The 14811-nt window shown below is 43.0% G+C and overlaps 1 protein-coding gene across 1 annotated transcript in view; it reads right to left on the reverse strand.

The window, feature by feature from the left end:
• Window positions 1-3578: 3578 nt before the first annotated feature.
• The window catches only part of CRYL1 (crystallin lambda 1), a 599473-nt gene continuing 588240 nt past the window's right edge, over window positions 3579-14811 (reverse strand). Inside the window, exon 8 of the mRNA XM_078657074.1 lies at window positions 3579-6530. Within this exon, the coding sequence (XP_078513200.1) occupies window positions 6423-6530 (108 nt within the window). The 3' untranslated portion in view covers window positions 3579-6422. The remainder of the gene's footprint in view (window positions 6531-14811) is intronic.

Below are 14811 nucleotides of genomic sequence, written 5' to 3' on the forward strand. Positions count from 1 at the left end.
TCGAGGAAATTGGTTCTGACTGACACCTTTCCATTTTTGTTGGTTTCCTCTACCTCGACCCCGTGTAGATGTACTGCTTTTAGTAGAGGAGTCTGAGTCACTGGAAATATCATCAGAACTAGAAGTCCCTTATGTCGACCCTCCTCTACGTCCATTTCTATTGAACTCTTGTGGGTCATGAGTCCCTGGTATATCGGTAAATTTTCTCTGCAGAGAATCTCGCCAGATCTTTTTTGAACTTCTTTAATTTAGTGAATAAAATGGAGTCTTTAAATTCTTTATTATTTTAGTTTGTCTCCTCTGGGCTTTTTTGAACAAGGTAGTAGTAATGGTAGTCTTTATTTGTGATTCTAAAACTTGAATTTCAACAAGAATAGTGTCAGCCACCCTTTTAGCAGTTTTAATTATAAGGATAAGCCAATCTCTCGTGCACCTCAAGGCTATCAGAGACCAATCCTTGAGAAATTCCTTATCATTCAGAAAAAGCATGGGAGCATTAGTCACTATCAGCCCTGTGGGGGCACAATTACCCCGTAGGTACTCGGCCATGATGGCCCCATGTATAGCTGTACGTGAGTGGGATTTTTTGAGGCCGAGAACTTTGACCCACTCGTCTTCATTGCTGCAAATCACTAGAGGTATGGTATTTAATATACTAGGATTGTCCAAATGTATAGACTGTACTTCATTATCATCAAAGGCTAACCCACAATCAATTTTCAGCCATTATGTCAAGATAATGATATTGTGACTATGAATAACTGGCCCAGCATGGCATATAAATGAGGCAGTACCCGGAGGGAGTGATAATAGTCTGCAAAGAGAGCCATTCTCAAACCATTGGAGAATGCCTGAGTTACTGTATAACCAAAATTCCTGCTAAGTTAAAGCCCCACGACAAGCATTTACTCTTACTGAACTTGATCTCTTTCACAGCTCAAACATGTTTTTTGCAAATAGGACATTGTGCCTGTCCCTTTTGCATTCTAAAGTAATCAAAGATTACACATAGCACACTATCTAAGCTCTGAATAAACAAGATACACTGAAAATTGCTAGTAATCTTAGCAGAGCAGTCAAGGAATGTAAATGTATATGCTGACACAGATAAGCCTTAATGAGATAAAGTTACAGATGTCAATGTTGGTTACAATTTGATGACAATTTTAGTTCTGAAACTAATTGCTGCCAGCTATATAAATAACACCTTCCTAAATCAGCCTGTTATCTAGGCTCTCCAGTACACTCTATATTCATTGGGCTTTTCTTCCTTCGGGAACAGCAGACCTTTACTATGGATAATCCACATGGCAGAGGGATGATGGAGAGAGGGCAAATAGCCTGTCAAATTGAAGATATAAACCTAGAACAAGGAAATCAATGAGAACACTAATGTGTGCTCACACTAGGTTTTGGACGCATAATCCATAAAGTTGTAAATCCACGTTGAAGCTTGACCATGGCCTCATAGTCCAGTGATAAATGCCACATCCTTGAGAGTAAGCTGGATGGGATGCCCTTCATTGGAACTTAAGTAGACACTCAAATTGTGGCCAACAGTTGGCAATAGAGAGTGGTCCTGAACAGTGCATAGGGAATGTGTGACGTATGGAGATTGTGGATACAAGGAGGGCAGCTGCACTTTTGCATAAATGTGGCTTCAGAAACTTTTTGAGAACCCAGAGAAGCCACCTTAAGTAGCGCAAATACACAGATGAAACAAATAAAACAGCTACAATCCAGATCCGGAGATAGTAAGCTCAAGTGATGGCTATATGGAAGATGGGTCCAAAAGTGCGGGGGTTCCTAGTAAGGCAAAATACATAGAAGAGAGCACAGACAGGGAATCCATGGAGAATGTTGATAAAAGATTAGATGTAATGGCAGTCAAAATGGTCTTAACTGAAAATAAAACAAACGTTTTTACCTTGGAAGAGTGTTGAACTCCATCATTCACCTACTAACACACAGTACATGAATACTCGTCTTAGAAGGACGATCTACATTTTTAGCTGGGATAACATATATAAGAAGCTCATAGGCCAACAACCTTCCAATACACTCATCCAGTATCTCTGTCTTACAGCATATATGCAACTTTAAGCAACAGTGTAGCTTGGTTCACTATTCCTCTAATCAGTCGATCCACTTTTTTAATCAAACCACTTCATGCGCTTTCTTTCCACTGCCTACACCCTGTCCAAGATTTGTTTCTTTGCTTTTTCCTTCTGAAAAGATTGGTCAGCAAATATTTAGAATAAACTTAGCAAAAACGTAGTAAAGCAGTGGGCGATTTGGGAAATTGCGGGCCTTATTGCTGACAGAGACTATCTTGCCCATCGATTGGGTGGATTGCTCTTCTCTGACAGTTGGGGGTTACACCAACGAGCATGAGCAATAGAGGAGCCTGCTGGCAGTTAAAGAGAGTTGATGTTAGAGATTGGGACCCACCCATCAGGATTTGTGCCCCTCTGGTTCCATACCTTCCACTCCCTTCCCTCCGCCCGCTTGTTTCAAATGCATCCAAAGTAAAGGAGGTATAGCACCTGATTTCCACCATGTACCATGCACTTTACCTTACATAAAGAGATGGAAATTAAGAAACCCATCACCTATTTTATGGCTTGCATATAGTTGCATGGATATGAGCAATACTATCAATCAACACTAAAAGCTCTCAGACGTTTCTGGATCCTCAAATAGCAATAACAAATCACCAAAAGTCAGTCAGTCCATTGTTTAATAAAATGATTCAAGTCAAAGCATATCTCACAATACAAAATGGCGTTATGCGAAATATTTTAGCAGAGAGATCAACATCATGTGCTATCAGTAAGCACCATTGATTAGGAAATCTAAATAATGAATACAGCCACAATTAGCTCACAATGTTCATTTGAGACGTATAGCAGAATTATGTTAACACAAATGTTGCAATGTATGCCCTATAAGGTTTACATTCTTGATTGATCTTTAATTAGGTTCACTGAACATTAAGCCCTGTGGTTCCGAAAAGAAGACTACACTTGACTATCAGTTTTTCAATTCCCTTATGGTCCAAAGTTGTCGGTATAAGTAAATACTGAAAAAGGGGACGATTCACTGCTAGCGATCCATTCCAAGTATGTGCTGCTCGTTGCTCCAGTTATCAGGTTTTTACTTCCTGATGTCCTTTATAAGCTCGAGAGGCATTTAGAACTTCAGGTGTGTCTAGCATAGGTCAACGAGAATGAGCACAAAATCAGATCTTTAGGAAGCCCATATGTGATAAAAGTACATACAATTAATGTTCATTGGACTCATTTGCAGAGTCCTTGGTCATCGTGAAAATCAGACTTTAGCCTCCGTGGGTAAAGACTGGGTACTCCCGACTGACCCAGAGACAGAAAGACTCACACACCAAACACTGCAATGACATGTGCCAGCCCTAGCACTTAATCAAAGTCTGTTAAAGCAGGGGACTCTGTCTTATCAAAGGATTTTTTTTTTTAATTATCTAGGGATCTTGTTTAACCAGCCACTGTGCTGGGCCCCGCTTTTAACACTTAGATACCAGACTTTTAACCGGAACGTTTAGCTATTTTTAGATCTGCTCATAAGCTCCAAAATAAACCAATTCCAGAAATGTTGAATTTATACAGGAGCAAGTAAATCTCAATAAGGGTATGTGGTGCTGGCTTCTGGGGGTCAAATATGGCGGATTTCTTTCTGCGCGCAGAAATTACATTTCTGCATAGGCTACTGTCAGTCCCAGGGGGCACAGCTACCTTAATTTGCCATAAGGAGCTTGGGATGCCTTATCTGAAAGATCATATAGGATCACCCCCTTTATTATTGAAGGTTAGAATATGGTCACCTCCAGAGGCTGGCTAATTAGATCTTGCATTTCAGACTGCATGCCATTAGATGGGGTAGACCAGATACAATGGCTAAGGTATTTTATGGTCACCTTCGATAGATTGGGCCTCCTCGATCTTGATAAATTCCCCCAAACAATTGATCCCAATCACAAATTACGTGTTAAAGAACTGTTTTTAGAGCATTGCACGAATAAACGCGTGGCCGTTGCTCAGGCCAAACAATCAATTGTAAACTATGCCACAGTTTCAACAACTTGTGGCTTAAAAACTTACTTGAGGTGGTGTGTTTCCCCTACATCTCGTCACTGGCTGACTTTGTTTAGACTTTGCACTTCAAATTTGCTTTTCCAGCCCGGGTGCACAGCAGCAGGATATATCTTTTTGTGTGTGCGAGAGCCTTTCGATCCAAAGCACCGTACATTTATTTTTGTTGTGCCCATTGTATCGAGATCCAAGACACCGTTGTTGACGGCACATGGGTGGTTTAATAGTCCTCCAGTCTTTGGGCTCACCAGAAATCTATTCTGCAGTATTACATTTTATAAAATCAAGTTTTTACATTCGGAAGAGATATGAATTTTATGGGCTATTTTTCAAAGTTTTAGATATGACTTAGTCCATCGGACTTGGCTCTTTTAAATATTTATATCAGAATTGTATTTGGGAATTTGGTATGGTTTATGATTTTGTACTAGATGAAATTTTTTTAATCTATGTTTTTCCATTTTATGTGTGTTTTCATGACCTTTGGCCGAATAAAGTTTATTTTGACTTGAAACTCTGCTCACTGTAATGCCCAGAGAGAGTGACAAATTAACACAGTGACGTTTAGAAAGTGCACAGGTGGTGCATATAAAGGCCTCAGCATTTATTTCTACGCAGCATAACAAAAAGTACACTGCTGCATAAAACTCTGCACCAGGGTAGTGCAAGCTGCTGCTGAGGATCCGGAGGAATGTTAAAACACAATGAAGAGAGGAAAGATTCTGAGCTTCCTTTTCTACTTCTTTCTTGATACATACAGTGCAGCTAATGCCCCGAGACTGCAGAAACTGAACATAAAAGTTATGATTTCATTTTAAAATATTTGAACCATAGAACACTGCTGTCAGCAGGGCATATCTTAGCTTTAATAGATACTGGCTGAGGATTCTCTGCTGTCACAGATATCTAATGCAGCAGGAGCAGTGGTATTGAGAAGTAATCATGATCATGTAAGTGCATTTTCATGATGGGAATTGGAAGGGAGGTGTGTCTGCAAGAAAAAGAAATTCCCAGGAGACACACAAAAATGTGCTAATACAAACGTATGTTCACCTGGCGGAAAGCCCACATGCATATGTGAGTACTCCAGGAATAGAGTAAATTTCAAAGGTTACTCCTAGTATTCTTTGTAACTTATGTAAAAGGTACAATATACTCTAACTGTAGCAATAGTAGACCAATGGCAACACATTTCTGACTTACCAGGCTAACACTTTCTGAAATGGGCCAACAGCCTCTGGGTACTGACCTTACAGTGAATAGTCTCAGGTGAAGGGAGCCTTAGACCAGCATTACCACTACATAATGCATACTCTGCTACATCCACCTGCACCATCAAGCAGGCCATCCCGTGAGGGCTAGAAAAGCAGACCCTTGTCAGGTTTTCAGGATATCCACCTGTAATAACTGTACATACAATGAAATGAAAGAGGAACCATAATCCTAGTCAATGGTTATCCTGGCAATCTGGCAATGATCAGACCCTCGCAGAGCTGCATCTATCACCACTGCATTAAAAATCTTCAAGGAGGCAGAGCTTACAGTGTAGGGAGGTCACATGGCACTTTTCAGGGATAGCTCTGTGACAGAAGCAACTTGAAGTCTCTTGGCATAATGGGGAGGAGTCCTCTCTCAGCACCAGAAAGCAAAAGGAGTTTGCTAATGTGAGCTCGCCAGCATTTACCCATTCTTGGGAGCCAAAGTAGCATGCATTCATGATTTATGATATGAAATACAAATTACATTTTGAAAATATTGAATTCCAATCGCTATTTCCTTCAGCCAGGATTACATGGGGATCTAAGAAATAAGACCTTGGACAATATTCGATCCAGAAATGAAGCTGCTGATCCCGTTCGAGAAGTGTCTGATTTAGTTGAAAACTGAAGGCTCTGAAAGGAAAGTTAATTTTGCCATGATGGACCCGCCTTTAGGTGAGCAACATATTAATGAGGGGGTGCACAGAGTGCTCAAAAGAACAATGGATTTAACCCAGGTCTATTGACTCGGGGTGAATGTTTGATTTGCTCTGCATTCCATCCATCATATAGGTGTCTTTTGCTTTCTAGCCTGGCTTTATAGCACTACAAGGCACAAGGAAGCAGCGTGCAGTGCCACTTGAGGGGGCAAAGCTGTTAGAGATAGGGAAGCCACGTAGCAAATACGAGACATGAAAAATGACTTCTAATGCTTTGTAATGTCCATGAATGGCTTCTTATTTATTGCAGGACTGAGATCTGTACTCTGGAATCAGCTACTCAGCAGCAGGGTGCCCATCCAATGGAGCCTGCGCCCACCTCACTGCATTTCTTTTTTCAGCTTTGCAAGTTGGCCCAGGCAGGCGTCCCTCCACTTCCGTCTCGCGTTGAGGTGTTCCGGGTCAGCAGGGACCTTCTCACACAAAGCCTAGAAGAGGAAACATCGGGGTCAAGATGCAGCACACACACCGCATGCACTCTTTTCACAAGTAGGAACTTTATACGTTGGCATTTTACACAGTAGTGAAAACAGCGATGGTTAATCTAAGCGCCCAGAAGTGAAACACGGGAACAACAGGGAAAAGAGCAGAATTCACAGAATAACACAAAACACTTCACAGGGCCGTTACTTAAACACATTCTGTTCCCTACCTTCATCATAACGTTCCAATAATAACAGTGGAATACATGGGAGACCTGCAATTCCTAAATAAAACCCCATACTTCGGTTCCTTATCACAATATAGTTATGAACGCTCTACTCGCCTATAATAAAGAAATAAAAACATTACTTTGCTCTTGACATCATAAAGGTGATGGAGCAGATTTCATCTGCGGTCAGGCATTGTTTATTTTTGTGCTTCAGCCAGACTGCATTTAAACTGCCACGCACATTTTGGTGCAAGTTAAAAACATGGCACATGAAAAATATGAAAGAGAGGCCTAGTCAGTCTGAAATGCTTGTGCTGAATTAACATGTGTTTTTGTGCAGTGTAGAGAAAAGTGGCCTTTTTAGCTTTGAAGATTAATAGAATGTGTTTCTCTCTTCCCAGTTCATCCTTGTAATCTAAATTCACTATTTCTGTCTTGAGACTTTGGCTTGTTGGATATTTGAAAAGAAATATATATATAATTCAGTTTAAAACACCTCTTTTTATAATGTGTGTGAATTAACAAATGAACCAAACACTACACATGGGGCTAAATGCTTTTTTGCCTGAAAATCTATCTAAAACATTAAAGCATGTTGCTGTGTGCGCTGTATTAACAGTGTGCGCTTTTAAAATTTACACTAAAGCATAATAATGCTATGTTGTACATTGCACATTTTTTGCATGTTGTATACAAATAATAGAAAAAGCTGCTTTAATCTAATAGCTTGGCTAAGTAAACATTTATAAGAGGTATTAGTATAAGGGAAGGAAACATAATGGGCTGATTTACATGAAATTAATACTCTATTGTGTTTGTTTTGGGGCCTAAGAAAACATGGCTGCTTGTGAATCCAGCAAGGCTGTGACTTGCATTACAAGAAGAGAGCATGCGCAGAATTGTGCCAGCTTTCCTCATGACAAGAAGGAGCCAAGGCTACTGTGAACTGTACATTCTTGTGATTGTGCCAATGTACCAGTGTTAGCTAAAGTATCCGTCCAGCCTGTGCTGTGACAGGAAGGAAGGAAAAGATAGAAACATTTTTCCTAGTAAATGTTACTAAACTTATAAATGTATTAAATCATGTGCGCTTCTTTTGTTAAAACTGTACAGAAAAGGGGGTGGTGATGAACAGAGTGTCTGAATTAAGCAGACCACTCTTACCCAGTCAAAAGATCAGGGCTTGATCCATCACCGTTATTTAGCTCACTGCCCCATCCCAGCTCAGAACCTGGCTATATGCAAATTAGTCTGTCCCTGGCCCAGTGCATCATGGGAACAGGGCAGACCAAACTACCAAGCCAATTCTTCACCAGAAAGGATACAAGCTACCGGGGACCGGTTTCTGGCATTTCAGCCTCGTCGGCCCGGCTTGCTTGAATCCTGATGGAGCAGTGAGCAAGGGACTCATGTCTGAGTATACCCTGCCACACCTATAGTGGCCAAAAACGATACAGAAAAGGGGGTGGTGATGAACAGAGTGTCTGAATTAAGCAGACCACTCTTACCCAGTCAAAAGATCAGGGCTTGATCCATCACCGTTATTTAGCTCACTGCCCCATCCCAGCTCAGAACCTGGCTATATGCAAATTAGTCTGTCCCTGGCCCAGTGCATCATGGGAACAGGGCAGACCAAACTACCAAGCCAATTCTTCACCAGAAAGGATACAAGCTACCGGGGACCGGTTTCTGGCATTTCAGCCTCGTCGGCCCGGCTTGCTTGAATCCTGATGGAGCAGTGAGCAAGGGACTCATGTCTGAGTATACCCTGCCACACCTATAGTGGCCAAAAACGATACAGAAAAGGGGGTGGTGATGAACAGAGTGTCTGAATTAAGCAGACCACTCTTACCCAGTCAAAAGATCAGGGCTTGATCCATCACCGTTATTTAGCTCACTGCCCCTTCCCAGCTCAGAACCTGGCTATATGCAAATTAGTCTGTCCCTGGCCCAGTGCATCATGGGAACAGGGCAGACCAAACTACCAAGCCAATTCTTCACCAGAAAGGATACAAGCTACCGGGGACCGGTTTCTGGCATTTCAGCCTCGTCGGCCCGGCTTGCTTGAATCCTGATGGAGCAGTGAGCAAGGGACTCATGTCTGAGTATACCCTGCCACACCTATAGTGGCCAAAAACGATACAGAAAAGGGGGTGGTGATGAACAGAGTGTCTGAATTAAGCAGACCACTCTTACCCAGTCAAAAGATCAGGGCTTGATCCATCACCGTTATTTAGCTCACTGCCCCATCCCAGCTCAGAACCTGGCTATATGCAAATTAGTCTGTCCCTGGCCCAGTGCATCATGGGAACAGGGCAGACCAAACTACCAAGCCAATTCTTCACCAGAAAGGATACAAGCTACCGGGGACCGGTTTCTGGCATTTCAGCCTCGTCTGCCCGGCTTGCTTGAATCCTGATGGAGCAGTGAGCAAGGGACTCATGTCTGAGTATACCCTGCCACACCTATAGTGGCCAAAAACGATACAGAAAAGGGGGTGGTGATGAACAGAGTGTCTGAATTAAGCAGACCACTCTTACCCAGTCAAAAGATCAGGGCTTGATCCATCACCGTTATTTAGCTCACTGCCCCATCCCAGCTCAGAACCTGGCTATATGCAAATTAGTCTGTCCCTGGCCCAGTGCATCATGGGAACAGGGCAGACCAAACTACCAAGCCAATTCTTCACCAGAAAGGATACAAGCTACCGGGGACCGGTTTCTGGCATTTCAGCCTCGTCGGCCCGGCTTGCTTGAATCCTGATGGAGCAGTGAGCAAGGGACTCATGTCTGAGTATACCCTGCCACACCTATAGTGGCCAAAAACGATACAGAAAAGGGGGTGGTGATGAACAGAGTGTCTGAATTAAGCAGACCACTCTTACCCAGTCAAAAGATCAGGGCTTGATCCATCACCGTTATTTAGCTCACTGCCCCATCCCAGCTCAGAACCTGGCTATATGCAAATTAGTCTGTCCCTGGCCCAGTGCATCATGGGAACAGGGCAGACCAAACTACCAAGCCAATTCTTCACCAGAAAGGATACAAGCTACCGGGGACCGGTTTCTGGCATTTCAGCCTCGTCGGCCCGGCTTGCTTGAATCCTGATGGAGCAGTGAGCAAGGGACTCATGTCTGAGTATACCCTGCCACACCTATAGTGGCCAAAAACGATACAGAAAAGGGGGTGGTGATGAACAGAGTGTCTGAATTAAGCAGACCACTCTTACCCAGTCAAAAGATCAGGGCTTGATCCATCACCGTTATTTAGCTCACTGCCCCATCCCAGCTCAGAACCTGGCTATATGCAAATTAGTCTGTCCCTGGCTCAGTGCATCATGGGAACAGGGCAGACCAAACTACCAAGCCAATTCTTCACCAGAAAGGATACAAGCTACCGGGGACCGGTTTCTGGCATTTCAGCCTCGTCGGCCCGGCTTGCTTGAATCCTGATGGAGCAGTGAGCAAGGGACTCATGTCTGAGTATACCCTGCCACACCTATAGTGGCCAAAAACGATACAGAAAAGGGGGTGGTGATGAACAGAGTGTCTGAATTAAGCAGACCACTCTTACCCAGTCAAAAGATCAGGGCTTGATCCATCACCGTTATTTCGGTGTTGGATCTAGCCCTGATCTCTTGACTGGGTGAGAGTACTCTGCTTAATTCAGAGACTCTGTCCATCACCACCCCTTGTTGTAAATAATTTTGTCCACCCTAAGCGTGGAAGGGTATACTCAGATGTGAGTCCCTTGCTCATTGCACCATCAGGATTCAAGCAAGCCGGGCCGAAGACGCCTGAAATGGCAGAAACCGGTCCCCGGAAGCTTGTTTCCTTCCCAGTGTAAGAATTGGCTTTTGTAGTCTGGTCTGCCCTGTTCCCATGATGCACTGGGCCAGGGACAGACTAATTTGCATACAGCCAGGTTCTGAAACTGGGATGGTGCAATGAGCTAAAAAACGGTGTTGGATCTAGCCCTGATCTCTTGACTGGGTGAGAGTACTCTGCTTAATTCAGAGACTCTGTCCATCACCACCCCTTGTTGTAAATAATTTTGTCCACCCTAAGCGTGGAAGGGTATACTCAGATGTGAGTCCCTTGCTCATTGCACCATCAGGATTCAAGCAAGCCGGGCCGAAGACGCCTGAAATGGCAGAAACCGGTCCCGGGAAGCTTGTTTCCTTCCCAGTGTAAGAATTGGCTTTTGTAGTCTGGTCTGCCCTGTTCCCATGATGCACTGGGCCAGGGACAGACTAATTTGCATACAGCCAGGTTCTGAAACTGGGATGGTGCAATGAGCTAAAAAACGGTGTTGGATCTAGCCCTGATCTCTTGACTGGGTGAGAGTACTCTGCTTAATTCAGAGACTCTGTCCATCACCACCCCTTGTTGTAAATAATTTTGTCCACCCTAAGCGTGGAAGGGTATACTCAGATGTGAGTCCCTTGCTCATTGCACCATCAGGATTCAAGCAAGCCGGGCCGAAGACGCCTGAAATGGCAGAAACCGGTCCCCGGAAGCTTGTTTCCTTCCCAGTGTAAGAATTGGCTTTTGTAGTCTGGTCTGCCCTGTTCCCATGATGCACTGGGCCAGGGACAGACTAATTTGCATACAGCCAGGTTCTGAAACTGGGATGGTGCAATGAGCTAAAAAACGGTGTTGGATCTAGCCCTGATCTCTTGACTGGGTGAGAGTACTCTGCTTAATTCAGAGACTCTGTCCATCACCACCCCTTGTTGTAAATAATCTTTTGTTAAAACTGGCATGGTCAGGAATTTAGAATGAGATCAGGATAGTGAGACCTCATGCCATCGTGGCTGACCAATCAGGTACAAGTTTTCCTGAACATGCAACATTTTTGTGTAGTCTGCCAAGAATTAGAGTATAAATAATTACCTCTTTGGAGGTGTGGTTGGCTTCTAGGCTCATTAGAGAGAAGGAACAGATTAGACCAGACATTCTATGGGTTAGGTACGAGAAACGTCGCGGGAGGATATCACTGAGGGTAAAGATTGCATCCGAGGAGAGGGGAGGATTTCCCTTGCTCATGTATTTTTTCAGAAAGTCCTGGCACTTCCTATTTTTGGCACCAGGCCACATTCCTTTAAGGTCTGGTGAAGGAGGGGGTGCTTTCAAGGAGCAGCTCCTATCAGAGTGGCAGAGATGCAGAGAGCAGCAACAGATAGAAAGGCTTTTTTAAGATTTAGATGCTAAACTTTAAGTTTATGCTTTGACTAATTAATTAGGTCAGAAAAGATGTATTTGTCTTATGCATTTATTTCTCTTTATAGGAGATTTTTGCAAACTATTTAATTATTAATTAGCCTTGCAAGACTATTTTTCTTAAAAACTCTTTAAGAGTTTTGACTGATATTTTGCGCCACATTTTCTTTCCTACGTGTAATGCTTTTATGCAGACTGTAATATGTTCTGTATTAATGCTATTTTTCCTGTTTTCCAAATTCTGTAACCTGATTGACATTTTACTAATGAATAAAGGGTCAGAGAAAAAAACGTAGCTTTTGACTAAAAAATAAAACCCTTTAAAATACTCAACAACTCTCTTCATTGGCTAAAATAATAATTGCATTTTTGACTGTTCATGTTTATTTAAAGTCTCCTGAAGGTAAAACATGGTGTCAAGGGCCCAACACCTTTTCAGCGGTAAAGTAGGGTTTTGCATTGAGAAATTACCAGAAGAAATTACCGCTGCATCAAAGGACATCACAGGGGTTAGTGGTCGTAACAGTTACAGTTTCACTAGAGACTCCCATTCTCCTTCCAATGTGTCTCTTGCACTATTGACTTAAAAGAACTTGAAGAGGAGTGGTCCATGCATGTTGGTGTGTCTCTCCTCTACGGGAGCTAACAAGTGAACTATTCGGTGGCGCTGTAACTGCTGTCACCAACATCCCCAGGGCTGTGACTCCATGTCCTATACTCTCCAATCAGACTCCTTCCTCTGCCTGCAGTTTACCTGAATCTATGCAATTTTAAAGTTATTTCAAAGTTTTCCTCTGTGAAACTGTGAAAAGGTCATCTTTTTGAGAGATTCCCCACTTTTTGGAACTATTTTCTGCTAGTATTTTGATCTGTGCACTGTGACATTACCATTCAGCCTAACATTGTGTGTGAGGTCACAATAACAAGAGGTGAAACTGGCTGCCTCCAATTGGCTAACTTTACTTTCCACCAAGACTATGATAAGATGGTGCAGGTATTGCACCAATGACATGGAAATGAAATATCACATGTGACTGCAGGGGATGTTTACGTCACCCACATGCATTATTGGACTACCATGGCTCCATGTTCACCACTGTGGCCTAGCAGGGTGCAGCTGCAAACACTGCAATAACGTCTGAGGAAAGGGCTCTGTCACATAGAAAAGGTATATCTGTAAATATTAGATAAGTAATCACTAAAGATATCATGTAGCCCAAAGGGGAGAGAGTGCTTAATGTGTGAAGCTTGGATTTACCAAATATTTAGAAAAGTATATCCCAACAGTGACAAGCTACAAAATGCTGTTTACACTGTGTGAGGAAAATAATTTTTTATTTCTATGAAAAGGCCTGGTTGTGACTAAAAGTCTATTTTCACAATTTTAGGTAGAGAGATCATAAGAAACTTGCAAAATAGTTCTTTTTAACTATTTATCCAAAAGCAAGTTCACGGTGAGGGTATATATTTAGGTCTCACATACAGACAGCTCTTGTCATTATGCAAATCACAACACATATATATACAGATACCGAAACAGGTTTGCGGACAGCCTTTTTCAGCCATTAGCTACTCTGGTTCAGCTGGCTCACAGGGTTGTCCAACAGTGTTAGTATCAACTTGCGACAGTTCACGGATATGGCCAGAAAAGAAAGGTGTTCATTACCTTCAGATAGGCACAATTATATTTATATTACTTTTTGTGCAATGTCTTTCAATCAGAACAGGGCATCCTGTTAAACAAAAGACACCGCCACTGTGCCCTGATTTGAACAGTGTGCAGCCGGACACCCACTTCTTGCCAGTGTGCTTCTGGTTCTTACCACAGAGTCGGGCAGTGAACATCCAGCGCTTGAGTGGCACGACATGGTGGAACAGCATCAGGCCTATGTTATGTTAAGTGTACTTGTAAAGTGCACAATCACAGCGAGGGTATCCTGGCACTGAACAGGAATGTGTTCTTAGCCCTTCCTATGATAGGTTCATTAACTGATAAGCCACGTCCTCAGCCTCTTGTGCAATTCAAGAACAGAGACGAAGGCTCTGATGTGGAGTGGGAGGTGTTCCATGCTTTAAGAGCGATGTAAGAGAACTCTCATCCTCCTGATCTGGCTCTGTGTATTGAGGTTCCGTGACAATTTTAAGTGATGTTTTCGACTCGCACGAATATGGTCGAGTCTGGTATCTAAGAACCGCAAATGACGAGTTTAGTAAGTGTGCGCAGTTTCGCTGTGCTAACTTAAACCGTTCGTTTGATATGTGGGTTTTTCATCTGTACCCACGGGTTCCATCTTAGATACGGCATCCATTTTGTCTCTTGCCCTCAAGTAGCCAGCGAACGGACACTGTCCGCTTCGTCACCCTGGGACTCTCAGGATATTTGTGGAAGACACATGTACTTTGTAAATATCTTTTACGATGAGGGGGATGATACTGTAAGGCAGATGGCCCCGCTCGAGGCTCATCTTGCCGTCCGGTTTATTGTCTCAGCCGTGCATCTCATTAGGCACGTCCCTTTGATGCCTGTATCTCGTGTTTCCCGATACCTCCCCTTTTACACTCTTTTCAATCCCCCACTGTCTCCATCTTCCTCTGCACCTGTCCTTGTCCCTATTTCGATCTGTTTTACTGCCGATTAGAATTCACTAATGTTGGGAAGATGGGTTTTTACAGTTGGGAACCGCCAAATGTTTCCGCACTTATGTTCCGGACCTTATGTGTACCAAAGTGACCAAAGCGACCCCTCTGGGGGATAATTATGGGAACCAGGTTGTAAACTTTTGTGTACCATGTTGTCCTATGAGTTAATTTTGTATAAAAGGAGCGATCCACAGAA

The sequence above is a fragment of the Lissotriton helveticus genome, chromosome 8, assembly GCF_964261635.1.
Source record: "Lissotriton helveticus chromosome 8, aLisHel1.1, whole genome shotgun sequence".
In the NCBI taxonomy this organism is placed as follows: Eukaryota; Metazoa; Chordata; class Amphibia; order Caudata; family Salamandridae; genus Lissotriton; species Lissotriton helveticus.